The sequence below is a fragment of the Chiroxiphia lanceolata genome, chromosome 25, assembly GCF_009829145.1.
Source record: "Chiroxiphia lanceolata isolate bChiLan1 chromosome 25, bChiLan1.pri, whole genome shotgun sequence".
Lineage (NCBI taxonomy): Eukaryota > Metazoa > Chordata > Aves > Passeriformes > Pipridae > Chiroxiphia > Chiroxiphia lanceolata.
The window spans coordinates 1,869,242-1,894,534 of record NC_045661.1 but is presented as its reverse complement, the minus strand read 5'-3'; the positions used below and the strand labels follow the sequence as shown (position 1 = coordinate 1,894,534).

The 25,293-nt window shown below is 55.0% G+C and overlaps 1 protein-coding gene and 1 long non-coding RNA gene across 4 annotated transcripts; one reads left to right on the top strand and one right to left on the bottom strand.

Moving 5' to 3' along the window:
- Positions 1-1,187: 1,187 nt before the first annotated feature.
- Positions 1,188-7,756, bottom strand: LOC116798485. Its single transcript, XR_004360903.1, has 3 exons — positions 7,567-7,756; positions 6,855-6,977; positions 1,188-1,300 (listed from the first exon to the last, which is right to left on the bottom strand). It is a non-coding gene; the product is annotated as an uncharacterized LOC116798485 (long non-coding RNA).
- Positions 6,510-22,783, top strand: KLHDC8A (kelch domain containing 8A). Of its 3 annotated transcripts, none has more exons than XM_032710978.1 (7): positions 6,510-6,671; positions 13,302-13,368; positions 14,025-14,420; positions 15,978-16,142; positions 17,263-17,478; positions 17,820-17,921; positions 18,122-22,783. In XM_032710978.1, the coding sequence occupies exons 3-7, from the start codon at positions 14,045-14,047 to the stop codon at positions 18,313-18,315; spliced, it is 1,053 nt and encodes a 350-aa protein (XP_032566869.1). In that variant the 5' UTR covers positions 6,510-6,671; positions 13,302-13,368; positions 14,025-14,044; the 3' UTR covers positions 18,316-22,783. The 3 variants fall into 3 exon arrangements, with proteins under 3 accessions (XP_032566869.1, XP_032566867.1, XP_032566868.1); XM_032710976.1 differs by having other exon boundaries at positions 6,513-6,846; positions 18,122-19,020; XM_032710977.1 differs by having other exon boundaries at positions 6,513-6,906; positions 18,122-18,315.
- Positions 22,784-25,293: the final 2,510 nt, after the last annotated feature.

The following is a 25,293-nucleotide window of genomic DNA, read 5'->3' as shown; positions in this document are numbered from 1 at the left end:
TGGGCTGTGAACGTGGGTGGCCGTGGGAGAATTCACCGCTGAGCTGCTGAAAGCAGAACAGGCTCCACAGACTCCTCCGAGCCCCTTTCAGCTCCCAGCTCCTTTGTGAGAGCAGCTCTGTGAAAACACACTCCCATTCTTCTGAGTTCTGCACAGACAGAAGAGGGAACCCTGGGAGACCGTCTCCTGCTGCTGTTAGAAAATCAGGAAGTGGTTTTTTTTTCTGCCTTGCAGGGAACACGGGGATCAAAGGGGGGCCCTGACCTGAGTGTCCTGCTGCTGCTGCTTCGCTCTCAGTCCTCCAGCAGCAGATCCCAGACGTGCCCCCCCTGCCATTCCTGGGCATTCCTTGCCTGCTGCATCCCAGGCACCGCCTTTTCCTGGGAATAGGAGGCGTCCAGGGTGAGAGTGGAGCAGCACTGGGTATCCGAGAGCGGGCCAGTGACGGGGCAAAGGGGGAGCGGTTTTAAACTAGAAGAGAGGAGATTTAGATGGTTTGGAAGAAATTCCTCCTTGGGAGCGTGGTGAGGATGGAATTCCCAAAGAATTGTGGCTGGAAATGTCCCAGGCCAGGTTGGGCAGGGCTGGGAGCAACCTGGGCTAGTGGAAGGTGTCCCTGCCCAGGGCAGGGGGTGGCACTGGATGAGCTTTAATGTCCCTTCCAACCCAAACCATTCCATGATTCCATGATCCCTCTGTGCCAGCTGCAGGAAAAGTGGCACCTGGGTCAATCTCCAAAGCTCATTCTAACAAGAAGCCCGGCTTTGTGGTTCTTGGGTTTATTTTTTTTTTATTCTGCCCTAATTGCAAGGTTCCTGTTTGATTCAACGACAGGATTCCACATCTGAAATATAACTTTGTAAGGTCAGTGGTGAGAATTCAGGTTTCTAAAATATAACTTTGTAAGGTCAGTGGTGAGAATTCAGGTTTCTAAAATATAACTTTGTAAGGTCAGTGGTGAGAATTCAGGTTTCTAAAATATAACTTTGTAAGGTCAGTGGTGAGAATTCAGGTTTCTAAAATATAACTTTGTAAGGTCAGTGGTGAGAATTCAGGTTTCTGAAATATAACTTTGTAAGGTCAGTGGTGAGAATTCAGGTTTCTGAAATATAACTTTGTAAGGTCAGTGGTGAGAATTCAGGTTTCTAAAATGTAACTTTGTAAGGTCAGTGGTGAGAATTCAGATTTCCCCTCGTGGATCCTTCAGGAAAGGGCCTGAACCACTTCCAGTTATTGACACTAAAACCTGCACGTGGCATCACAGATGATGAGGCTTCAAACTGAGCCAGAAGATCTTCCCCTGAAGGAGAGACAGTGAAGTGAGGTGGTTTGCTCTGGAATTCTCTTTTTATCCAGGAGGTGGAAAACCCCACATGTATTTTCCATTCTTGCCATGAAACCCCAGCAGGGGAGGGATTTAAGGGGTACATCACTGGTGGGGAGGACACACAGGTGTCAAGGGGACATGTGGCATCTCTGGGTCTGAAGGACAATCACTTGTCCCTCCTCTGGGGTGGCAGCAGAGAAAATATTTGGACTGGGTGCTGTTCTTTGGTGGTTTGCCTCTTTTTTTTTTTGTTTTTTTTTCCTCAACTGTCTCACTTCTCTTTGCCCCCCCAGCCCCTTTTCCCAGCTTTGCTCAGCTCCCACCTTGGAAATGTGGATGGAATTGCTGATGGACTGACATCCCGTTACCACCCACCTCCTCCAAGGGTTTTGTTTTCAAGCTGGTTTTTTTTTCTTGGTTTTTTCTTTTTAAAGCACAAAACGCTCCAACATTTAACCCCCAAAGGACAGAAAACCAACTTTCTCTGTGATTTAAATGAAAAAGTTTGAGGTGGATCAGGAGCTAACTCACCAAACTCTATCAAAATGTTATTTTTTTCATAGAAAATCAGAATGCTACACTGATTTTTTTCCCCCCCCCCCTCACATCCTTATAAAAGGATTTTTTTAAAATCCAGTTTTCACACAGCCTGTTCCTCTGTCTTATCTCTGCCTGGCCCATGAATGATTAACCCTCCTGCCTCTGAGACCTGGAGGACAAAATGCTGCTGTTCAAAGTCCCTTCCCTCGCTCAGAGGCTCATCCAGCTCTTTTCCAGAGGCACTTTGGACCCGGCTCTGGGATGAATCGACCCCTTGGGCCGCTCAGGAGGGCGGATGGGAACGCTGGGAACACCCAGGTTGTGATCCCAGCAAACTGCCTTTATCCAGCACTCTGGGAACCCTGGCTGGGGCTCAGCTGCTCCCAGCCCTGCTGTGTCCACAACCCCCTCCCTGGGAGCAAACAGCTCTTTTCCAGCTGTGCATAAACATGGAATTATCCTTGATTTTTTTCTGAGGAGCACACAAAGCAGCTCCGAGCTCGTCCTGCTGAGTGGAGCTGCTTCCCTGTGCAGGAGGGGTGGGTTAATTTGGTTTTTGGTTTTTTTTTTTTGCCCAGCACTGCCTTTTCCAAGGGCCTGCCTGTCTGCAGGGCTGTCTCTGGGTGTTTGTCAGACGGGCACACGCAGCTGGTGGACTTCTCCCCGTGGGATAAAGATTGGGATTGAGGGATCCCGGAGCTCTGGGCTCCTGTCTGCTCCTGTTAAGGTGACTCCCTGCACTGCAACCAGCTCAGGGCCCTGCAGGAGGGAGAATTAATTAATTAACTGGTTAATTAACTGTCAGCTCGCCAAATCTCTGGGAGAAATGACAGGGGGAGGATGGATGGTGGTGTCTCCAGTCCCCTGCATTGCTCTCTGGTGCTGGCACAGGGAGATGCCCGGGCAGGTCGTGGTTTTCCTCCTTATCTGCAACAACCTCATCTCTTCTCAAAGAAAAGCCTCTCACTGGGCTGCTGGGGGGGGACTTGTGCTGCTTTTTTCCCCCCCTGTTTTCTTACTCAGTGCAGCTCCTCACCCCTTTCCCAGCCGGGACTGGGTCAGTGCTCCTCGGGGGGAGTTGGCTCAGCCTGAAGTGAGGTGACAAAGAGGGTAAATCAGACCTGACCCTGGGGCTTATTTGTGTAATTTGCAGGAATTCCTGCAAAAAACTCTCCTGCTGTTCCCATGGAAACAGATGTTGGGTTGCAGGAAAGTGCTGTAGGTTTTCAGGACTATTATTTCCCCCCCCCCCCCCCTTTACCTCCTTCACCTCCTTTATCATTTCCAAGCAGCCTGGAAAAAAATTCCTTCTGCTTTTTGGAGGCACAAATGTGGAAGGTGTGAGCTCCATCATTCCCAGACAGACAGTTATTTTCCAGCCTGTTGGCTCTGACTCATCCACCAGGCAGGTTGGAACACCTGGGGTTTTATGGCCAAGCTGCTTTTGTCACATTTAAACTCCTCTTCTTCCCCTGCCTTCCTCTCATTCCTCTTGTCTCTCTCAGAGAGACATTTCTCTTGTCTCTCTCTCTCTCTCTCTCTCTCTCTCTCTCTCTTTTTTTGGCTGGTGCAGACCCTTCATCCCTGAAGGTGAGACTCCATCCCTGCATCCAGGAAATTATGGTGGCCAGTGAAAGGTCACTGGTGGAGTTTCTTTGTTGTTTTGTTTTTAAATGGGTGAATGAAATGCTATGAAGATGAAAGAGGATCTGTTTTAATGATTAGTTTTTAATATTTATATTAATATTTATATTTATTTATATAAAATTTTTTAATATTTCTATTTTATAATTATTAGATTTTAAAATTTGGTTATTAGTGTCAGGTATGTAGGGCTGTGAGGATGAGGATGATGAAGGCAGAGCTCTGGTGTGTGTCCCACCATCCCTGCTCCCTGTTTTTATCATAATCCATCCTGTTTTTCCTTCCATCCAGAGGCCCCTGGTTGATGTGAAAACCCCACTCATCACAGGAGGAGGAGCCCAACCAAACAGGTGAGATGGGAAGACAAAAAGCAGGAAGGAGGATTTAAAAGGAGGATGTAAAAACCCCAAAACCAACCCCCCCCCCCAAAAAAAAAAAAAACCCACAAAAAGTTAAATCTCAACCAAATCTCAACCAACCAAAAACTCACCCAGGATCCTGAGCCAAGGTGCCCTTTGGCCCCCAGCCCACGGAGCAGGAGCTCCAAAATGCTTCCAAACCCCGCCCTGCTGTTGTGTTCCAGGAGGGGGGTTTGTAAACCAGGGTTTATCCCCAGCTCCAGAGTGGAATCTGCTGTGCAGTGGGATTCCAGGGACCAGCTGCAAACCTGGCACAGCCCCTGGGCCACCACAGGCCACAGAGGTCACCCGGTGCCAAGGTGGCTTTGAGCTGGTGCCCAGCACGGGAACGTGGGGATGGAGAGGAGCTGCCAACCCTGGGGCTTGGGCGTCGGCTCATCCCGGAATATTTAGGCTGGAAAAGACCTCCAAGGTCGTGGAGCCCAAGCTGTGCCCACAACCCCACTGTGAGTGCCACGGCCAGTCCTCCCCTGGACACCTGACAACCCTTTCCAGGAAGAAATTCCTGCTGGAAATCACACCAGCCTGTGTCTTGCAGCCCCCCCTCTTCCTTTTCCCTACTCCCAGAAAACTGGGCTTTCCACACCCAGTGGAAAACAGGGATTTGGGGTGCAGGGAGAGGGATTTGGGGTGCAGGGAGGAAGGATTTGGGGTGCAGGGAGGAGGGATTTGGGGCTGCAGGGAGCAGGGATTTGGGGCTTCAGTGGTTTGAGAAGACCTTTTATGATTTATTTTTTTAAATTAAACTTGGGGATTGTGGCAGGAGCTCAGAGCTTGCAGGAAACCTTGGTTTGGAGCTCCTGGACTCACCTGGAACCAGTCTGCCAAATAATAATAACAACTAACAGATACTGAGTGTCCAATAATGCCAGACTGCCAGCAGGCCCCCTGTTAAAATCCAGTTTGGTGGCATCTTCTGAGATCCCTTCAGAAGTGAATTCTCTGCACTGAAGATCCTCGTGTTCCATTGGCCCCACGCTGGAGGGGTTTATTTAAAAACAAATTGAATCCTCCCACTGGAAAGCTAAACAGGAGATTAAAATAGCTGCCAGGGGATGGGGAATTTGTTTTATGAAGAGTCATTTGACTCAACTTCTTGCTAATTTCCCCGTTTTTCTTGTTTTATGGCTAGAGATGCCTTGGAATTGTTGTCTCTCCCAGCCAGCAGGAATGAACCTGGGGCTCGACTTTAATCCCCCTCCTGTCACCTCTGGCACTGTCACTGCTCCAGGGAAGTGGCCACTGGAGAACTGATGTGGAAACAAGACTTTTCCAGCTCTGGAAGTTGCAGGTCCAAGGGATGATGGTGCTCAGAACTCTCTGCTGGTGGGGAAAGCTGCACCAGCAGAATTCCCTGGGGGTGCCGAGGACTTCCAGAGCTCCAGAACCCCTTCAAGGGGGTTCCTGAAGGATCAGAAACATCTGCTGGGCTGAACTACAACCAGGATATCTCTGGGGAGGAGCTGGGAAGTTTGATGGAAGGTGCATCGAAAGGATCTTTTTTTTTTTCTCTCTCTCTTTTTGGCTTTTGCTTAGAAATGACTTCTCTGCAAATTTATTCTGCGACACTTCGGGGAGAGGAACATGCTTTTAACAGGTTTTTGGAGAAGCAGGTCAGGGAAGTGAAAGCCTGGGTTGACTGGCAGGCTGGGAAATGGGCCCAGGGGTTCTCCATCCCACCGGGGCCTCTGCGCCCTCCCAGCTCCCCGTGGGATGACTGGGGCTGCAGGGAGAGGGATTTGGGGTGCAGGGAGAGGGATTTGGGGTGCAGGGAGAGGGATTTGGGGTGCAGGGAGAGGGATTTGGGGTGCAGGGAGCAGGGATTTGGGGCTGCAGGGAAAGGGATTTGGGGCTGCAGGGAAAGGGATCTGGGGCTGCAGGGAGCAGGGATTTGGGGTGCAGGGAGCAAGGATTTGGGGTGCAGGGAGAGGGATTTGGGGTGCAGGGGTCTGGGGCTGCAGGGAGCAGGGATTTGGGGCTGCAGAGAGAGGGATTTGGGGCTGCAGGGAGCAGGGATTTGGGCTGCAGGGAACAGGGATTGGGGCTGCAGGGAGCAAGGATTTGGGGTGCAGAGAGCAGGGATTTGGGGTGCAGGGAGTAGGGATTTGGGGCTGCAGGGAGATGGATTTGGGGCTGCAGGGAGCAGGGATCTGGGGCTGCAGGGAGAGGGATTTGGGATGCAGGGAGCAAGGATTTGGGGTGCAGGGAGAGGGATTTGGGGTGCAGGGGTCTGGGGCTGCAGGGAGAGGGATTTGGGGTGCAGGGGTCTGGGGCTACAGGGAGCAGGGATTTGGGGTGCAGGGAGCAAGGATTTGGGGCTTGGTTTGGGGCCCTTGTGGGGTCACAGTGGGGTGACACATCCATGGGATGGGCTCTTCCCTCCCCAAGCCCTGGGGTCCATCCTCTGGCAGCCGGCCTGGGCAGACCCCCAACCCTTCCCGACCCAGGGGAGGCAGCTCCAGCTTTCCAGCTCCTACTCTCCCTTTCCCAGGAGTTTTGTTTGCGCTGCCGGGAGGGAGGGCGGGCGGGGGGGGGGGGGGGGGGGGGGGGGGAGAGAGCGGCCGTTCCAGAACATCCTGTGCCTTAAAAGCCATAAAAGGCTTAAGTATGGAGTGGTGATGCTGGGAGCCCGCACGCACACGCGGCTGCTGCTCCGAGGAGGAGAGCAGATGGGGAAACACCCTCCTCCGTGACCGTCCTACATCTTCCAGAGGGGGAACAGCAGCGCCGCTGGATTTATGGTGATTTTTTTTTTCCCCCCTCCCACGCAGCATTCCCAGCCCCGGCTGCTCCCGGCGCCGCTCGCATCCCTGGAGGCGCTTGGAAGGGGATGCTCGGAGGGCACCGGGGATTTTTGGGGCGAAGTTGCGGCGGGTTCCTGGCCATGCTCCGCCCGGACTCGGTTTCCCCGGAGCTGTGAGTACCTCTGCTCTTCCCGAGCGATCCCGGCGGGAAGGAGGGAGCTCCTCGCTGGAGGTCAGTGGGTTATTCGGGAGGGGGATGCCTTGGAAGGGAACAGCTTCCTGCCGGTGTCAGGCTTTTCAAACCTTTGAGTCTGAAAAAAACTGGGTTAAAAAAGGTTAAAAAGGATGGCTTCCCCCTTTATTTTTGGTGCAGAAGGGTGGGTTTACCCTTACTTCTTATTTATTTCTTTTTTTTTATTTTTTCCTTCCTCCCTGTAGCCCCCAAATCCCGTATTTCCAGCCTTTCTCCTCCCTGTAGCCCCCAAATCCCGTATTTCCAGCCTTTCTCCTCCCTGTAGCCCCCAAATCCCGTATTTCCAGCCTTTCTCCCAGCCCAGGCCCTGGCAGGGATGGGGATGTGCCATGACCTCTCCCCAGCTGTGATCTGGCCCAGGCTCCTTCCATTCCCTCTGCAGGGACGCAGCCGAAACACAGAGTGACAGGAGCTCTGCAAACACAGCCCGAGAGAGGCTGCAGGGCTTGAAAAAGCCCTTCTGTCTTTGTGACTCGTGCAAAAGAGGAGCTGTTTGTGCAGAGGCAGCTTTGGGGGGGCGAGGGGAGGGATGCAGGATGCTGGTGGGACTTGGATGAGGAAGGGGATCCCCTCGGTCCTGCAGGTTGGTCTTGATTAAATTATAACAATGAGCTAAACTGAGAGGTGAGCAAATCTTACCTTGTCCTGCTGATTCTTCAGCCCACACAGGGGAAAAAAAAAAAAAAAGGCTGGTCTGGGCTCTTTGTCTGTGCTAAAAAAACGAAACAGCTTCTCTCCCTGTCCCGTAGCTGCAAACGCTCCCGAAATGCTGGTGCTGTGGAATATTCCCTTGCACAGCCTCCCTGCCTTGCTCCTGTCAGCAGCTGCAGGAAACTGCCTCTGGCACGAGGAGGGTGGAAAGGATCTCGGGGGACGGGGATGGGGGGAAGGGGTGAAGCTGAGGGGGGAGGTCGGATGGGTCACAGCCTCCAGACTGCCCCTCCGGGAGTCTGCAGGGGATGCTCGGGGTCAGGAGGAGCAAAAGGAGCCGCCTGTGAGCTCTGCTGCTTTTGATTTGCTTGGTACAATTCATTATCTCCTAATCCTGATGGCTTTCCTCTTTGCTTTTGCCTTTTTTTTTTTTTAATTTTGTTTTTTGCCAGCTGGGTGATTTGCAGCGAGAAGGCAGAGAACTAGTGGATTTTTGTTGTTGTTGTTATTTTTCTGGGTAGCTGTTACTATGGCAAGGAAACTTGATTCAGAGAGAGGTCAGCAATGCCAGGCTGAAAATTTCATGCATGTTCTGTTTAAAGAACTCAGCTGCCAGGGTTTGAGCAAGGGAGAAGGAAAAGCACCAGAGTCCCTGGTTTTCAGAGGGTTTCAAGCCTTTTCTGCCTAAAAGTGGGATTTATTTGCCAACCCAGGCTTGGTGTTCCGTGACATCGTGGGCTGAGCTCTCTGGACTGTTGCACAATGGGGTTTTTGGGGTGCTGAGCCCCTCTGAAAATATATTTGGTGGCAGAGAAATGAGCTTTATCCCTGGAGGAGGAGAAGGAGGGATTTCTGCTTCCCTTTTGGATGCTGAGCAGAGGGAACGTGGACTTGGAGCTTCCTGAACCTTGTGTTTCCTGGCTCTGCTGCCCTAAGGAATCATTTCTTTACAGCAAAGGCCTGAGCCCACACCAGGCTGGAGTTTATCTGCCAGATTTGGCAGATAAATGCCAGACCACCACATTTCTCTACTTCCAGGAGGAAAAGCAGCCTGACTTCCATTACTGGGATTGATGGGGAGCTTTGGGTGCTGCTCCCACACCTGAAACTTTCTCCGTGTGGTATTTGGGGTGCTCCTCACCCTCCTGCCTTCCAGCACAGGTGAAAACAGCACAAAGAAGCTGCCACTGTGTGTCCCCTCCTTCCTCATCACTTGCTGTTGTTTATTCCTTGGTAAAGCTCAGATTTTACTTGATCTGGGATGGGATAGCAGGGAAGCTCCAGCTGCAGGTTGGGGTTTTGGGGAGATGTGGGGTCCCACCTCCACCTGGAGCTTCCCTGTGTAGGGGAACTGAGCCCTGAGCCCCAGGAGAGCAGGAATGATGATCCCAGGACAGCCTGCCTGAGGTGTCCTGGTCCCTCTCTGCCCCTCAGGGCAGGTGAGTGCTTGAGGAGCAGGAAACACTTCCCTTCTCCAAACTGTGCATTGGATCCTGTGCCTGGAACAGCTCCAGGGAGGCACCCAAGTGTTGCTGTAACTGGAATTGCACTGGGAATTGAGTCAGGAGCAGGCAGGGCTGAGCTGGGCTGTGCCAGACCCTCCCTTTTTGGGGGTGGGTGAAATTCCTGGAGATCTCCCCTCTGTGTCCTCCTTCTTGGGCTTGTACCCTGGGTTGATTCCCTGCCCTGAACCATCTCCTTTGAGCTGCCTTCCTGGGGCCTGTGCTCTGTCATCTCTCCTGCTCTGGGTTTGATGGAGCACAGGCAGCCAAGGCAGAGCTGGAAGGGAGCTGCTCCCTCCCACCTGGTGCTGAGGAGCAGGAGCTGTGATTCCTGCTGGGCTCTGGGTGCTATTCCCAGGGTGCTGCCCCTGTTCCTGCCTCTGTGGTGATGCCTGTCCCTGGAGCAGTGGGAATTGTTGCTGGAAGTTGTTGGGTGCTGCTGGGTGTCGGGTTGTTTGCAGCCCCTTCTCCCTTGGGAGACACAGGAGCCTTTTCCTGGAGCAGGAGTTTAATGGATTCCTCTGCCCCACTGGTGACTGTGCCTGTTTTAACCTGCCCCTGGTGACAGCAAGGAGCACGTGGGTTGTGTTTGGGGCTGGCAGATGTGATGTTCTGGACCCAGCTCCTGATGGGAGTCCTGGGCCTGACCCATTCCCAGAGCCAGTGGTGGAAATCTGGGATCGTGCTGCTGGAGTCAGCAGAGCTGATGCTTGGAGGGAGGAGATTTGGGCTCTGCACTGAGGGAATCTCACAGCTGGAGCAGCAAAGCTTCCAAATCCTGGGGAGAGGTGGGATCAGGAGGAACGGGGAAGCAGCGCCGAGCACGGACATCTCTCCCTGTTCAGCCCATGGATCCCTCTGACACCCACCAGTGCTTGTGATAAACCACAAATCATGGCAGGTGATAAATACCACTGACCCAGGGGCTCTCCAGGATGAGCCCAGTGTGACCTGCAGGGTGAGGAATGGCTTTTCCTTGGAGTGTCCCAGCACAGGGAGCTCAGTCCTGCACACCAAGAGCCCTGACCCCCTCTCAGAGGGTGCTGGGGGGGCTCCCCCTGCCCAGCCAGGCTCCACATCCACTTGGAAAAGACCCTGGAGGGTTTGTAGGTGCTTGCTGAGCTCTTAAAGCAGGGATTTTTGTCCTGCAGGGGCAAGGTTTGGGTGCTGGAGTGGGCTCAGCTCCTCTGGTAGAAAAGCAATTTCCCTTCCTTTTGATTTCAAAATGTCAATGCTTCCAATTAGTTTGGAATAATTAAATGGTAATTCCCTGTCCCTGGCTGCAGTGCACTGAGGGGGTGGCCAGCAGGTTTTCACAGTGCTGGCATTGCTTCCCAGGGAGCTCCAGGTGATGTTGGAGACAGGGAGACAGAGGACGTGGGCACAGTGTTTCAGCTGACCTTGATTTTCTTTAAATAGCATGGCAAAGGAATAGCAGGTTATTTGTATGCCAAGGCAGCTGAATGCAGGCAGAGCTTTGCACTCCAGCTGCTGAGGGCTCTGGAGATGCTGGTTGCCCTTCTGGGATCACACCTGGGCTGAATTTCCAGGTCTTTGTTCTGAATTTCCAGGTCTTTTGCTCTGCTCGTTCCCACGAAGGACCTACCCAGCACTCCAGAGAAATCCTCAGGCGTCTCCAAGTGCTTTGAGCCACGTTCTGTGTGCTGGTGTGTTGAAAAGGAATCTTTAGGCTATTTTAGACAAGTGTTCTCAAGCTTTGGATGGTCCTTAACGACAGCAGAGAAACTGCCTGGCACCAGCAGGGTCTGTGTCTGTCAGACACCCCAGTGGTGCTGCTCATGCCTCATCCCAGCACTTTGGAGCTGAAGGAATCCAGGCACAGGGCAGGAAAAGAACTTCTGGGTGTCTGAGTGAGAATCTCTCGTGCTCCTGGAAACAGGAGCTGCCTCTGCTCCTTTGCTGATTTGCTGTGCTGGATTTGTCCGTGGAAATGCACGAATATCCACCTGGAAAGAAAATAAATTATTCATGAGAGCAGTGGCCCAGAGCTGCTGGAAGTGCCAAGGCCCAAATCCCGGAGCTGATCCCTTTGCTGTGCTGATGCTCCTTGGGGAGGGGGGAGCAGCAGCTGGGATCTGGGCTGGGGGGGTTCCCCCTTTCTCCTCAGGTTCTGGGAACGTGGGAAGCGTGGCCTGATGTGCTGCTGCTGCTGCTTTTTACTGTTGCTTTGTGTTCCTTTGTCCTGCTGGGATGTGCCCGTGGTGGGTCCTGCTGCTGGAGGGTGCCAGCCCAGGGAGGATTTATCACTTTATTAACCACATTCTTCACGCTATAAATAACATGTAGTGGACTACTGCAATTTATCTGGGAGAATAAGTTAAAATAACCAGCCCTGCTTGCACTGAGTGGTTTTCATTTCAGCTCAGACTTGTATGGGAAGGGATTTTCTTGGATCTCAGTTCAGTTGTGAGACCTCTTTCATTGATGCTTTTAATTTTCTTCATGGAGTCATAGAATCCCAGAGTGATCTGGGTTGGAAGGGACCTTAAAGGTCATCACCCTACCATGGGCAGGGACAACTTCAGTCACCCAGGTTGCTCCAAGCCCCGTCCATCCTGGCCTTGGACACTTCCAGGGGTGTGTTCTGTAAACCCTCATTTAATTCCCACTTCTAGAGGAGATGTAGGAACTAAAACAACCATGGATACTGATCTCCAAGGTGAGGAGTTTGCAGGGATGCTGTGTTTTACCTCTCTGAGGTCTGAGGGCCACCTCTGTCCCCTGCCAGCCTGATGGGCACAACGGGCAGGAATTTGTGGGAGCAGGAACGGGGCATTCCCTGTGTGCTCCACACGGGATGGGGGACAGCAGCAGCACAACCCCTGGCTGCAGGGGCTTCTCCCCTTCCATGGAGCCTCACTGCCGCCTGCTGAGATCCCCAGGAAGGCTCAGGACCATCCCAAGAGCCAGGAGATGGCAGGAGGCTGGAGGTGGCTGTTGCTAAGCTACAGGCTGGGTCTGCTCTGGCCATCAGGGCTCGGGGCATTCCTGGCACTTCTGGGTGAGGGGTGACCTGTTCCTGGGTCAGGGAGTTCTGCTGATCCCCCCTGTTTACTCTCTGCCACGGATGGAGCAGCAGGGAACAGGTCTGGGTCTCCCTTTTGGGAGAAGGGAGTCCATCCCTGTGAGGAACCCAAGATTGGGTTGATTTATTTGTGCTCAGGTACCTGAGACAGAAGAGAGCAGACTGGATTGTTGCACCCCACCCCACATCCACACTGGGCTGAGGGTGAGCTGAGGTGCTGGTCCTGCACTGGGTGTCAGCCAGGACAAAAGGACAGGGCTCCAGGAGCGACCCTTTGCTCTGGGGGCTCCCAAACTGTGTCCTGCAGCAAAGCAGAGCCAGCCAGCCCCCCCCTCTGCTGCCAGGGAGGCCCCTCTCAGGGGCTTGGTGGGACCTCAGCCGTGGGGAAACATCTCAGGAGTCTGTGCATGGGGAGAGGAGGGAATGATGCTGCCCCAGAGCAGAGCAGGCTCAGCCAGGAGTGTTCCTTGGTTGGGTTTTTTTGGCAGCTCTTGGCTCTGCCCTTCAGTCCTGTCCCCAAATGTCTGAGCAGGCAGCACGAGCTGGGAGGTGCTGCTGTGTCTGCAAGGGCACAGAGAATTCTGACTTTGCTTTAAGGGCAGTTGTTAAATAAACCCAATTACAGGGTGAAGGTGGGGATGTTCAGAGCAAAACCCCCTTTACTCCACGCTGGGCAGGTGAGCGAGCGCTGCCTTTGTTCCTCTCTCTTTGCCCTCTCTCCGTCCTCCTGCACTAATTAAGCTCATCTGTATCCTGCTCAGCGATGTTCAGAGAGAGGAGATGAATGGTTTTCCACCGTGGTTTTCCAGCCAGAGTTGGTGTTTCTCCTTCAGAGATCCCTCCCAGCTCCCGGCGGGTGGCACAGCCCTGGGCTGGGCTTGGAGAGGTGGGACCTGGGGGTTACTGGGGTGGCTCCTCCCCGGGGTCTGCCTGGGGATGTACCTGAGGAGGAATCAACCGGGTCAGAGGAGGAGGATGCAAGGAAAAGTTCCCCAGGAGGCAGGAAAACAGCCGGGGAAGTGAGCAGGGTTTGAATGTCACTTGGGGGCGGGGATGCTCGGGAGGCAGGAGAACAAAAAGCAGGAGAACAAACTGACTCCAACCCGCTCGCCTCATTATTTTTATTTTTTATTTCCCCACGCTCAGGCACCTCTTTTGTTTTGTTTTATTTTTAGGATCGGGCTCTGCATGAGCTCCTGAGGCAGGTCTGGATCGGCGGGATTTGTGGAGATGGAATGAAAGGTACCGGTGGTGCTGCTCTAGGGGGGGTGGGGGTGTGGCAGAGGGGCTGTGGGGAGGGAGGGATGCTCTGCTCCTGCTCTGCTCCTGCTCTGCTCCTGCTCTGCTCCGGCCTGCCAGGGCAGGAGGGTGTTTGCACTCCCTGTGTCTCTTGCTATTTTTCCCTGGCTTTTCCAGAAGGGCACTGAGGGGCTGGAGCGTGTCCAGGGAAGGGAACGGAGCTGGGAAGGGGCTGGAGCAGCAGGAGAACTGAGGGAGCTGGGGGGGCTCAGCCTGGAGAAAAGGAGGCTCAGGGGGGACCTTCTCACTCTGCAACCCCCTGACAGGAGGGGGGAGCCGGGGGGGGAATCGGGCTCTGCTCCCAGGGAACAAGGGACAGGAGGAGAGGAAACAGCCTCCAGCTGTGCCAGGGGAGGGTCAGGTTGGACAGGAGGAGGAATTTCTCCATGGAAAAGGTGGTCAGGCACTGGAAGGGGCTGCCCAGGGAGGTTTGGAGTCCCCATCCCTGGAGGTGTCCAAGGAAGGACTGGACGTGGTTTTCAGTGCTCTGGGCTGGGGGACAGGGTGGGGATGGGGCACAGGGTGGGCTCCATAACCTTGGAGGTCTTTTCCAACCTCGGCGATCCCACATCTCCACAATTCTCTGCTCTGCTCTGCAGCATAACCACTCCCCCCCACCATGGAGCTGGCCAACACCAAGGACTTCCAGTGGAAATCCCTGGCCCCGCTCCCGAGCCGCAGGGTTTACTCCACGCTGGTGGAGGCCGGGGGACAGGTCTTCGCCATCGGGGGCTGCGACGACAACGGGGTCCCCGTGGACTCCTTCGAGGTCTATTCCCCCGAGGCCGACCAGTGGACAGCCCTGCCCCCCATGCCCACGGCCCGGGCAGGGGTGGCCGTGGCCACGCTGGGCAAGAGGATCATGGTGGTCGGAGGGGTCGGGGCCAACCAGCTGCCGCTGAAGGTGGTGGAGATGTACAACGTGGACGAGGGCAGGTGGAAGAAGAGGAGCTCGCTGAGGGAGGCGGCCATGGGCATCTCGGTGACGGCCAAAGGCAAGGGGGGAACCTGCCACCAGGCTGGGGGGGTGGGGAGGGTCGGCATCGGTTCACAGGGTGGTGGTTGAAAGTTGGACTTGATGATCTCAGAGCTCTTTTCCAACCTAATTGGCTTGGTGACCAGTTGGTGAATCAGGTACAAAAGCTTCCTGGGCAATGGCACAGGGTTACCTTGTTCTCCAAATCCTTTTCTTTGGCATCAGTTCACAGGGTGGTGGTCAGAGGTTGGACTCCATGGTCTTAGAGGGCTTTTCCAACCTAATTGATTCTGTGGTCAGTTGGTGCATCAGGCACAAAGGCTTCCTGGGCAGTGGCACAGGGCTACCTTGTTCTCCAAAATCTTTTTGACATCAGCTGACAAGGTGGTGGTTGAAAGTTGGACTTGATGATCTTAGAGCTCTTTTCCAACTCAGCTGATTCTGGGATCAGTTGGTGCATCAGGCACAAAGGCTTTCTGGGCAGTGGTACAGGGTTACCTTATTCTCCAGATCCTCTGGCATCAGCTGACAAGGTGGTGATCAGTTGAAGGTTGGACTCGATGATCTTAGAGGGCTTTTCCACCCTAATTGATTCCCTGCTTGCTGCATCAGGCCCAAAAGCTTCCTGGGCAGTGGCACAGGGTTACCTTGCTCTTCTCCAAAACCTCCTCTGTGCTTCTAGAAGTTGAACCTCGTGTTTGTCACATCGCACCTGCTCAAGATGTTCTGTAGGAGGCTGAAAGCAGATAAACCAGGGGGCTGCTCTGTTTTCAGCCCTGGAGTCACAAGGGCCATGACTGTGTTAGTCCCTGGGGGGGATTTTGGAGAGGTCCAAGCTCCAGGGTCTCAAATCAAACTCCCTTAGTGTTTTGAGACAGTTTTGACCCTTGAGTGTTGCAGATGCTGGAAGAATAGGAAAGGTGCTGCTGGCTGAGGGCAGCCAGGCTGAAAGGACCTGCCTGAGGTTTGGAGCTGGGCTGAAGGTCTCAGAGCCATAGAACAGCTCTGGTTTGAGGAGACACCTCTGATCCAAGCCCAGAAGCAGCCAGGAGAGCGTTATCTTCATGGCCATGGGCTCAAATCATTGTGTGAGGAGGGGAAGCAGCTGGTTTTGTGAAGCTCCTCTGCAAGCTTAACCCCTGCTTTAAATACCCCAAGCTCTGCATTATCAGCCCACCTCATTTCTCACTTTCTAAGGGAATCTGTGGAGCACTGACTTCCTTTGCTGTGCTCTGCCCTGCTTTGAAGAGCCTGGGCTGGGAGCTGTGTTCCCGAGGTCAGGCAGCTCCCGCCGTGCCCAGGATTAGGGATCTAATCTGCAGGCAGCTCCTTTGAAAGCTGCTGGGTTTGTTTGCTTAAGTGGCTTTAAAAGCTACCGTCAAGGAATGCTCAAAAATAATGTTTACCATCCTGGGGATGATTTTCCAGTCTGAGAATAAGCTCCTCCTGACTGATAAGGCAGGGTCAGTGTGGGGTGAAGGGCCAGGTGTGTTTTTGCAGGGCGGGGATTTCTGGTGCTTTTTTGTCATAATATTGGGATTTTTTATTTTTTTTTTTGGCTTCTGGCCCTGTCCAGACTACAGGGTGTATGCAGCTGGCGGGATGGGATCTGACCTGCGGCCACACAACTTCCTGCAGCACTATGACATGCTCAAGGACATCTGGGTGTCCCTGGCAGCCATGCCCACACCCCGCTACGCTGCCACCTCCTTCCTCAGGGGCACCAAGATCTACGTGCTGGGTAAGGACCAGCCCTGCCTCCTCCTCCTCCTCCTCCTCCTCCTTTGATCTGAGCACTGAGAACCTCCCTGGAAGAGGCTTTTGGGGATGTTCTCCTCCATCCTTCCCTGATTTCTCACGCCCTCAGAAGCACTGGGGGGTTTTGGGGCGGGTTTGGGTTCACAGCTCCGTGGTGAGCACCCATGAGAGCCCCTCCAGCACCCTGGGAGCTCACAGGTCCATGCTGGGTGGGTGGGCTCCCCTGTCCCCCTCCCAAAATTCTGGAAGATGAGGGTCCACTGGTCTTTGCCTGCTTGGTTGGCAGCCCTGTGACTGTGCTGAAAGCCCTTGGACTCAAGTAATGCATAAAATACTTCAATAAATAAACACTTCTATGCATTTTATAGCAGCAGCAGCTTCACAAAGGGACTGCCTTTGGCAGAGGAAAGACCTGTGTAGTTGGGCTGGAACAAGCCCTTTGCAGGGGATGATTTCCATGAGTTTTGCCTTGTAGAAATGAAAACTGAGGCAGAAGAACATTGCTGTCAGCTCGTGGCCAAACAGCACGTCAGGATCAAAACACACAAGTCCTGATTTCTCCAACGGCCAGACAGCCCTGGTTTGCTTGAGGGGTGACCAGAAAAGAGCCTTTGATCTATTTTGCACTTTGCTGGCTGCTGGGGAACAGTCTGTGAGCCCGGGAGCGAGCACAGGCTCTGCCTTCAAAGGCTGAGAATAGCTGCCTTCATCTGAGCCCGATGGGTGCAGGGATAATGTGGATCCTTGGCAGTGGGAGCAGCAGCTGCTCTGGCTCTCCTGCTCTCAGGAGCTTGGCAGCAAGGCCAGGGCTCGCTGGATCCGAGCTCATCTGAATTGCAAAGGCTCCCCGAGCCTGATCCCCGCTCTGCTGTGAATTTGTCATGATTTAACCAGTGCACACCAAACACCTCCCTGTGCCAGCGGCCGCTGCTGGGGCCCCTGGGGGGGGTGATGTGCTGAGAAATGAAGGGTTTTCATGGCATGAACCTGCAGGTGAAGGAGAGGGAGCACAAAGGTGAAAAATTCCCTGGCTCAGCAGCTGACCTGAGACCCCAGGAGGCTCCTGTGGTGCCTGCCTTGACCCTTTCCTCCCCCTCTCCCAGGTGGAAGGCAGTCCAAGTACGCCGTCAACGCCTTCGAGGTCTTCGACACGGACACCAGGTCGTGGACCAAGTTTCCAAACATCCCCAACAAAAGGGCCTTCTCCAGCTTCGTGCCCACGGAGGACAGGCTGTTCAGCCTCGGGGGGCTGCGGCAGGGGCGGCTCTACAGGCAGCCCAAGTTCATGAGGACCGTGGACGTGTTTGACGTGGAGCAAGGTGGGGCTGTGAGGGGGCACTCAGGGCTGGGCTCGGGGCTCTGCTGGCCTTGCAGAGCACAGAGCTCTCACCTGCTGAGGCCTGGGGCTGCTGGTGCTTGAGCCCAGCCTAGAGGAAGGCCTGCAGTCAGGATTAACAAGCGAAAAGGGGAGACCATGGTCCGGAGGCGGCTGGATTCAACAGCTGCCTCCTGACCTGGTGATGAGGGACCCGACCCGTCTCACGGGGTTTTATTACCCCAAGGTGCAGCAGCAGAACTGCACTTCCTCAGGTGAGAAGGTCAGAGGGGTTCTCCAGGAGTGGATGCTCCCATAACACCCAGTGTGTCCTGTCCCTCCCAGGTGGCTGGATGAAGATGGAGCGCTCCTGCTACCTGAAGAAGAGGCGAGCAGACTTCGTGGCTGGGTACCTGAAAGGCAGAGTTGTCGTGGCTGGGGGACTAGGTGAGGCACTGGGGGTGCTGGGAACACTTCTAAAGCCAAGTGTGGGTCACATGTTATCATCACAAAGAGGAGAGATCCTGGTCCTGGCTGGCTGGAGGGAGCAGGGAAAAACAACCTCACAAGGGAATGGGGTGCAGAGCACACAAGGGATGCTCAGTGGTTATTCCCAGATAACCCAGTGCCTTGCTTTGTGCTTCCAGGAAACCAGCCAACCGTCCTGGAGTCTGCAGAGGCCTTTCACCCCGAGAAGAACAAGTGGGAGAGCCTCCCCCCCATGCCCACCCCGCGCTGTGCCTGCTCCAGCATCGTGGTGCGGAACTGCCTGCTGGCCGTGGGGGGGGTGAGCCAGGGCCTGAGCACGGCTGTGGAGGCCCTGTGCCTCTCAGATTCCTAGCTGGATTCCCAGCTGGATCCTGCCTGGAGCAGGACCTGCCCCTCACTGGCCCTGGCAGTGGCGTTGGTGGTGGTGCTGGCAGCTCCCGGGGTCAGGTGAGTGCCACCCAAGTTGTGCTGGGAGCTTGGAAGCCCAGCTCTGGAGCCACCGGACAGAGCTGCTGGTCCTCTGCTGGGCACTGCTGTTGGAGCCCCATGGAGGGACCCCCTGTTTGGCCAGGGGTCCCCTCCAGTCACCTTCAGAGCTCTGTGGGGAGATTGAGGTGAAGGAACTGCTCTCAGCGCCGGTACCGTGTCTCCTGCCCACGGGAGATCTGGGAATTGTCTCCCTGCAGCCATCCAAAGGGTTTGGAGGTGTTGGGGCTATCCAGCCAGGTCAGTGGTGGCTCGGGGAGGACTGTTGTGGTGTTGCCCTTTTTGAGCATCCTGGGATCTCTGTGCTTCCCTGCACTGATCCCTTTGGCTGCAGCCAGGGAACCTCCGAGCCTGCAGCCAGATCCAGGGGATCATTCCTTTGCCTTCCTAGCAAGGCTTTTCCTGCAGACCTGTAGCATTTGCCTGGCACTTGGGCAGAACCTGGAGCCAGGGGCTGCCAGTGCTCCCTGAGGGATGAATGCCCAAGGGGGGGGGAAAGACCTTCCTTTTGGCACAGGATGAGCACAGATCCTGCCTTTGCTGGGCTTCGTGCAGAGATGGCCTCAAGTCACAACGTTCCAACCTGGTTTTAGCTACTTTAATCCTTTGGGATCTTCCCTTCAACCCTAGGAGAAAGGAGCAAACTGAGCTGTGCCTCTGGTTCTGGCACACTCTCACCCCGGGGACAGGCAGTGGTTTGGGTGAGGCAAAAAATCCCCCCCAGGCACCCCTGGCCATTGCCCCTGCTTTGGTTTCACTCTTCCCAGGCAGTTTTTGGGGTACAATTCCAGCTTGTAGCAGTTGCACCATTAAAATTGTCTTTGGAGAAGCCCCTGGGGGATCCCGTTCTGTGCTCTGGGGCTGTGCCAGAGGGGTGTGACTGTGAGAAAATGTGGGACCCAGACTGGAAAGGAGGAGAGGTGGGAGTCCGGGATCGTGGAATCACAGAATGCTCTGGGTTGAAAGGGACCTCACAGGCCGTGTCATTCCATGGGCAGGGACACCTGGGCAGCCTAAACCGGGTTGCTCCAACCTGGCCTGGGACACCCCAGGGATGGGCAGCGATGTGACCCCATCGTTTGTCCTCTCCCGAGGCGTCACCTCTGTCATTAAGCGGTCCCGGGGCTGCGGGATGGGGGGTCCCTGTGTCACCGCGGTGTCACACGGAGGGTGCGGGGGCTCTGCCGCGGAGCACCGAGGACACCGTGCGGCGGCCGCGGACACAGCGGGGCCGGGCATCGCTCCCGCCGCTTCCCGGGAGCGGGAGAGGATCCCATCGGCCGGCACCCGGCTCCTTCTCCAAGCTGGATCCCCCACATCCCGCAGCTGGGATGGCAGGGAAAAGGCACCAGCTCTGCCGCTGCCCCCCTGCCCACGATGCACATCCCGCCTGCCTGGCTGCACCCACGGCTGTGGCAGCGCCTGTCAGGGAGTCACGGGCTGGTTTGGGTGGGAAAGGACCTTAAAAACCATCCAGTTCCAACCCCCTGCCGTGGGCAGGGACACCTCCCACTAGGCCAGGTTGCTGTGCCCGTCCCCTGCCACGCTCCCACCTGTGGAATCTTGGGGTTTTCTTCACTTAGGCACCGTGGTTTGGAAGGTGGATAAATGCAAATAGCTGATGGCAGGAAGGAGCCCTGTGTAGCTGCACAGCCCTGGCTGGGATGGAGGGCCAGGTGTTTCTCTCTGACCACATCCCTGGGTGACTCGAGGGCTGCTGGGTCTGGCAGAGCTGAGGGAAGGGGCTCAGAGCACCCCCCTGCATGTGGGTGCTGCCTCCTGAGCCCTGAATGCTCACAAATCATCCCTTTGAACTACAAAAACCCGAGGAAGATGGAGGAGGCTTGGAGGGAACGAGGAGCCTTCTCCTCCAGCCCAAACCCTGCCTCTCCCTGCAAATCTCCATTTCAGCTGCCTCTGCACAGGGTCTGGCTATTAATGAGGAGTTTTCTTTTGTCCTTAAGGAACCTTTCCCACACACACAGCACAGCCTGATGCTCCTCTGCCCTTGGTTTCTCATTAGCCCCAAGCCCTGCTCAGCTCAGCAAGGCCGAGGCTCTGGGCTCGGGGCTGCTGTGCTTTGTTGAGCTGGAGAGAGGGGAGGAGGGATCTGCTGCCTTTGTCTGGCTGCAGCACAGCTGGAGGCTGAGCCTTTGCTTTCTCTCTCTCCAGAAAGGCTGGAGAGAGTGACAGACAAAGCAGTGTCATGGGAATAGAGCTGCTGTAAGACTTGACGAAGAGATGGCAGGGACAGGGGACAGGGCTGGGGTGACAGGCTGTAATCAAAGCTGGGGATGTGCTGAGCATTCAGAGAGGGAGAAAAGAGGAGCTCTGAGTCCCCATGAAAGGAGAAGCAGGTCCAGGTCAGCTGCCTTTGTAGTGAATCCCAAGCTCTCACCACCAAACAGGATCCTGGTACATCCCTGGCTCTGCTGGGTCCTGGTGGGAACCGGTGGCACTGGGTGCTCCTGGCTGGGGGGACTTTTCCCCATGTTGGAGCCAATGCAGAGCCCAGAGGAGGGAGGGTGGCATTCCCGAGCTGTGGCATGAGCTGCAGGATTGAGAACCATCTCCACCAACGGCTCTCACAGCTGCACCTTGATCCCTGCCCTTCCCTGGGATGCTCCTGCTGCCGTGGGAAGCAGGAACCTGCAGGAGATTTGTCCCAACCTGCTGCTGTTTGTCACCCAAGGGCCGTGCCCGCCCTCCAGGTGATGGAGGTGTGACCCTGGCCAAGGCTGGGGAGCGGGGAGGGGGATCAGGTGCTCCTGGTTGTGGGTGCAGGGGGTGGTTTGTGTTGTTTAAGCAGGTTGAAGTGGTTGGTTTGGGCTGAGCTGAGCTCCCAGAGCTCCGAACAGCAGATGGCATCCATGGGCTGAGCTCAGGCTGGAGCAGCACCTCCAGCAGCCCTCCCACTGCCCTGGCCAGGCAGAGATGGACCACGCTGGTGGGATGGCTCCAAAATCCCGTTTTGGGCTGAGCTCCTGTCTCACAGCACAAGGATCCAGCAAAGAAATGGATGTGAAAAGAAAATGCATCTTCTCCAGCATCTTGTTCCCAGTCATCCCCTCTGACCCAAACACCTTCCAGCAGCTGTGACAGAGCTGAATTCTGCTCTGGGGTGCAAATAGTCCTTAAAGCTGCTGTCAGAGTCAGTCAGGAAAATGTCTCTGGGGTTGCATCCTGCTGCTGCAGCTCCCTGAGCTCTGCAGTGAATCCCTAGGGAACAGCCAGCTGCAGAGGTTCTTTCCCTGGGTGAATGCTGCCTGTGGTTTCCTGCAGATGATGCTGAGTGCTTCCAGCCTGAGAACTGGTGCACTTTGGGCCTGCAGGGACCAGGTGAAGCCTCAGCTGTGAGGTTGAGCCCGGTGATAAAACCAGTGAAACGTGGCCTTTGATGGGAATTGCCGGGGGGAGGGGCTTTTCTGGCTGTGTGGGGCAGACAACCAGTGTTTGGGGTGAGGAATTACGGCAGATCCCGCTGTTCCCTGGAATTTTTTGGCTGTTCAGCCTTGGGCAAGCCCAGAGGTGCCCTGTGAGATGGGGGGTGTGAGTCTGCGTGTCCAGAGGGGAAAGTTGTGTGCATTGGTGCAACACAGTGCAGCCCCCTGGCACTGCCAGTGCAGTGTCCCTTGGGACCAGGCTCAGGTGTGGCAGCACAGGCAGGGCTGTCTGTGCCTCCCAGAGTGACAGCTCCAGCTGCTCTGTGCTCCCAGGGCACCCACAGAATTCCCACCCAGCGAGCTCGGGGCTCACCCAGCGCTGCACCCACATTATGACAGCACATACCTGCGAGCCGCTGTCACCTCCAGCTCCTCCTGCTGCCTGTGACAAGCAGAGCTGCTCCCAGGGCTCTCCGGGAGGTGTTTGCATGAATTCCCTCGTTTCCCAGCTCAGTGGGTGGCAGACACGCACCGGGGCCTGTTGCACCACCGGGGGTTGGTTGTGTGGTTCCTCCCTGCTCTGCTCCGTGGGAGCTGCTGCCCCGGCTGGGCTCGGTCCTGCCCACACGGGAGGTTTTGTGGCCTCCAGGCTGTTGCTGCCCTGGTACGTTGGGCAGGGTTTTTCCCTCAAAACAAACTCAAACCAAACTGCAGTGTTTGTTCTTGAGGGACAGGGAGTTCAGTGGGCTGCCCACCCCCTCTCACCGCAGGAGTTTGTTGTGCAACCTTAAAAACCCATTTAGATGCCAGTTCAGGGTTGTATTTAAGGGGAGTGCTCAGACCTCAGCACAGAGGACCTGCTGATGCCAGAGCAGCTGAACCTTTCCTTTAAGTTGTGGACGGTGCTGTAGAGGGAATACCTTAGAAATAAAGCAATCAAATATAAAATAACTCTATTTCAGCCTAGCTTCCCTTCTGCAACACGCAATAAATCTGACCTGCTTTGGAGAATTGCTGCCAGCAACCTTCAGAATGGATTGGCAATTATCTGTGGTGTCTTTTCTCTCTCCTTTTTTTTTTGTTTAATGTATGTATTATCTGGGAGCTGCACTGGCACGGGATCACGTTTCGGTACAGCGAGTGCTCTGAACGCTCTGCTGGGACATTCTTTGTCACTGAGCTCCAGTGGCTTTGTCACCCACTTTCTCCTGTCCCTGGGAGGCTGCAGAAGGCTCTGGGCAGGTCCTGCTGCCCCAGTTAGCCCCCAGTTCCACAGGACCCTGTGCCCACCCCGCCCTCCGCGCCCACCCTGCTCCCCGTGTGCCTTTATCCCACACCCAGCGGAATTCCCGGAGTTTTCCACTGACCTACTGGGGCTCCACAGATCCCTGAGTGGCCCCGTGGCCGTGTCCTCGCCTGAACTCCCGATGCTCCGAGTTTTCTGAGAGGCTTTTCAGCCCCAGCCCCAGTGGCTGCTCCGACACAGTGGCCGAGGGCCCTCCTGCCAAAATCCATCTCTTATTGTCTGCGAGCAGCCTTTGTCTGCACAAACAGGAAGCTGCCTCAGAGCAACCTCCAGCAGGTCTGGTTGTGGAGCAGAAATCGCTCCTGTGCCTTGCCATGGACCCACAAGTCGGGGTTGTTGGGGACAAGGCTCTTTGGGGTCACTGCTGCTCTTTGGGGTCACTGCTGCTCTTTGGGATCATCTCTGCCCTTTGGAGTCACTGCTGCCCTTTGGGGTTGCTGCTGCTCTTTGGGATCATCTCTGCCCTTTGGGGTCACTGCTGCTCTTTGGGATCATCTCTGCCCTTTGGGGTCACTGCTGCTCTTTGGGATCATCTCTGCCCTTTGGGGTCACTGCTGCCCTTTGGGGTCATCTCTGCCCCTTGTGGCCAACCCTTCCCAAAAGGGGACTGAGTGTAGTGTTGTGGGGATGCTGTCACAGAGCTTCAGCCATGGATTTCTCTCTGGGTAGCTGGGAATGGAGCTCCTCTGTGCTGCCAGGGCTGCGGTGGCACTGGGGAACACCAGGACACCAGCACACTGCCCCATCCCTGCCAGGCTCCCAACCCCCAGCCCATGAATTTCCCTCTGGATAGCCGGGAATGGAGCTCCTCCCTGCTGCCAGAGGTGCAGTGGCACCGGGAAACACCAGGATATGTCACTGCCATCCCCCCTGTCGGGTCCCCAACCCTGCAGGGACACCGGGAGTGGAGTCACCCCCGGCTGCTCCCGCTGCCAGCAGACAAACCATTCCATCAGCATCCGCCGGCGCTGGAACGGATATGGAGCCACTGCCCTGAGACACAGACGCTTCCTGCCCCGAAAATAAAAGCTCCAGCCCTTTTTTGGGGGGGAATTTTGCTTGTTTTTTTGGTAAATGCCTCAGCGTTTCTGCAGCCCCATGTGCTGGGTGGGACCTGCCCTGTCGTGACCTCCTCATGTCTGGGAACATGCTGGGGGCAGCCTGAGGGGTTGGTTTGTACAGTCTGGTTGATCTGGAGTAGGGGAGGACCTTGGGTGAGATGGTATAATAGAAAAATAACACATAAAATAATGCATTTTGTTAATCTGATATGTATAAAATTGTATCTCCGTGGTGCGGGTATGAGTGATTGCTGGTCAGCTGTGTGTTACAGTGAGCATTGGTGTGGGGAATTGCTCAAACCCCACAAACACAGGAGAAAATTGTGTATGGACCCTGCTCAGCCCCTGCCCCCACTTGCCTGGGGTAACTGGGGGTTACTGGTTGTAACTGGGGGCTTCAACCACAGGAATTGAATATATTGTGGTTGAATCACAGGGCTTGGCTGGGGTGGGAGTTGCTCCTTTGGCTTTTATTCAACAAACTTCCAGATTAAAGTGTCATTCAGACACTGCACATCTCTCCTATCTATCTGTAGCAATTTCCAAGGCAAACAGCAGAGATCATGTTATCCCCTGATAACCCGGTGGGTGAAAGCCCAAAGAAGATAAATTCATATTTTGAGGCGGCTGGTCCCTGGGTTCATCACAGCTTGGACTAAAAGCTCATCAGTCCAGTGATCAAAGGGGGTGTGCCACTGATCCAGGGTGGATTGTTCCATAAAAACAGCTGGGAAATGAAGTTTTGGGACCTTCTGTGGCTGGTTCAGCTGCAGAGTGAGCAGGACACCAACCCCCTCACTCCTGGTTACAGTTTTTGCTCTTTTCCCTCTTCTCCATGTGCTTCACTGCTCATCTTTCCCCTGGCAATATTCTGTCCAGCTGTGACCCATCCTTGGCTGCAGCACATCCTTTATCTCCCTCCTGCTCTCCCTGCCTCCCCTGGCAGCGACAGGGAGAGACAGCAGGACCTGGGTGTGGGATGAAAACGTGACCAGGCTACTGAGGTTTGGTACAATGACCCCTAAAAATGGCCTTAATGGGCACAAATTCTGCCCACTGAGTCGGTTTCAAGCTGAAAATGAATGTAAAATGAA

What these genes read in the sequence shown, in the direction of transcription:
- KLHDC8A (XM_032710978.1), top strand. Translation starts at nt 14,045, where the DNA reads ATGGAGCTGGCCAACACCAAGGACTTCCAGTGGAAATCCCTGGCCCCG. An exon ending in CATCTCGGTGACGGCCAAAG is followed by an intron (nt 14,421 to 15,977) that starts GCAAGGGGGGAA and finishes GGCCCTGTCCAG; the next exon opens with ACTACAGGGTGTATGCAGCT. An exon ending in TGTCGTGGCTGGGGGACTAG is followed by an intron (nt 17,922 to 18,121) that starts GTGAGGCACTGG and finishes TTGTGCTTCCAG; the next exon opens with GAAACCAGCCAACCGTCCTG.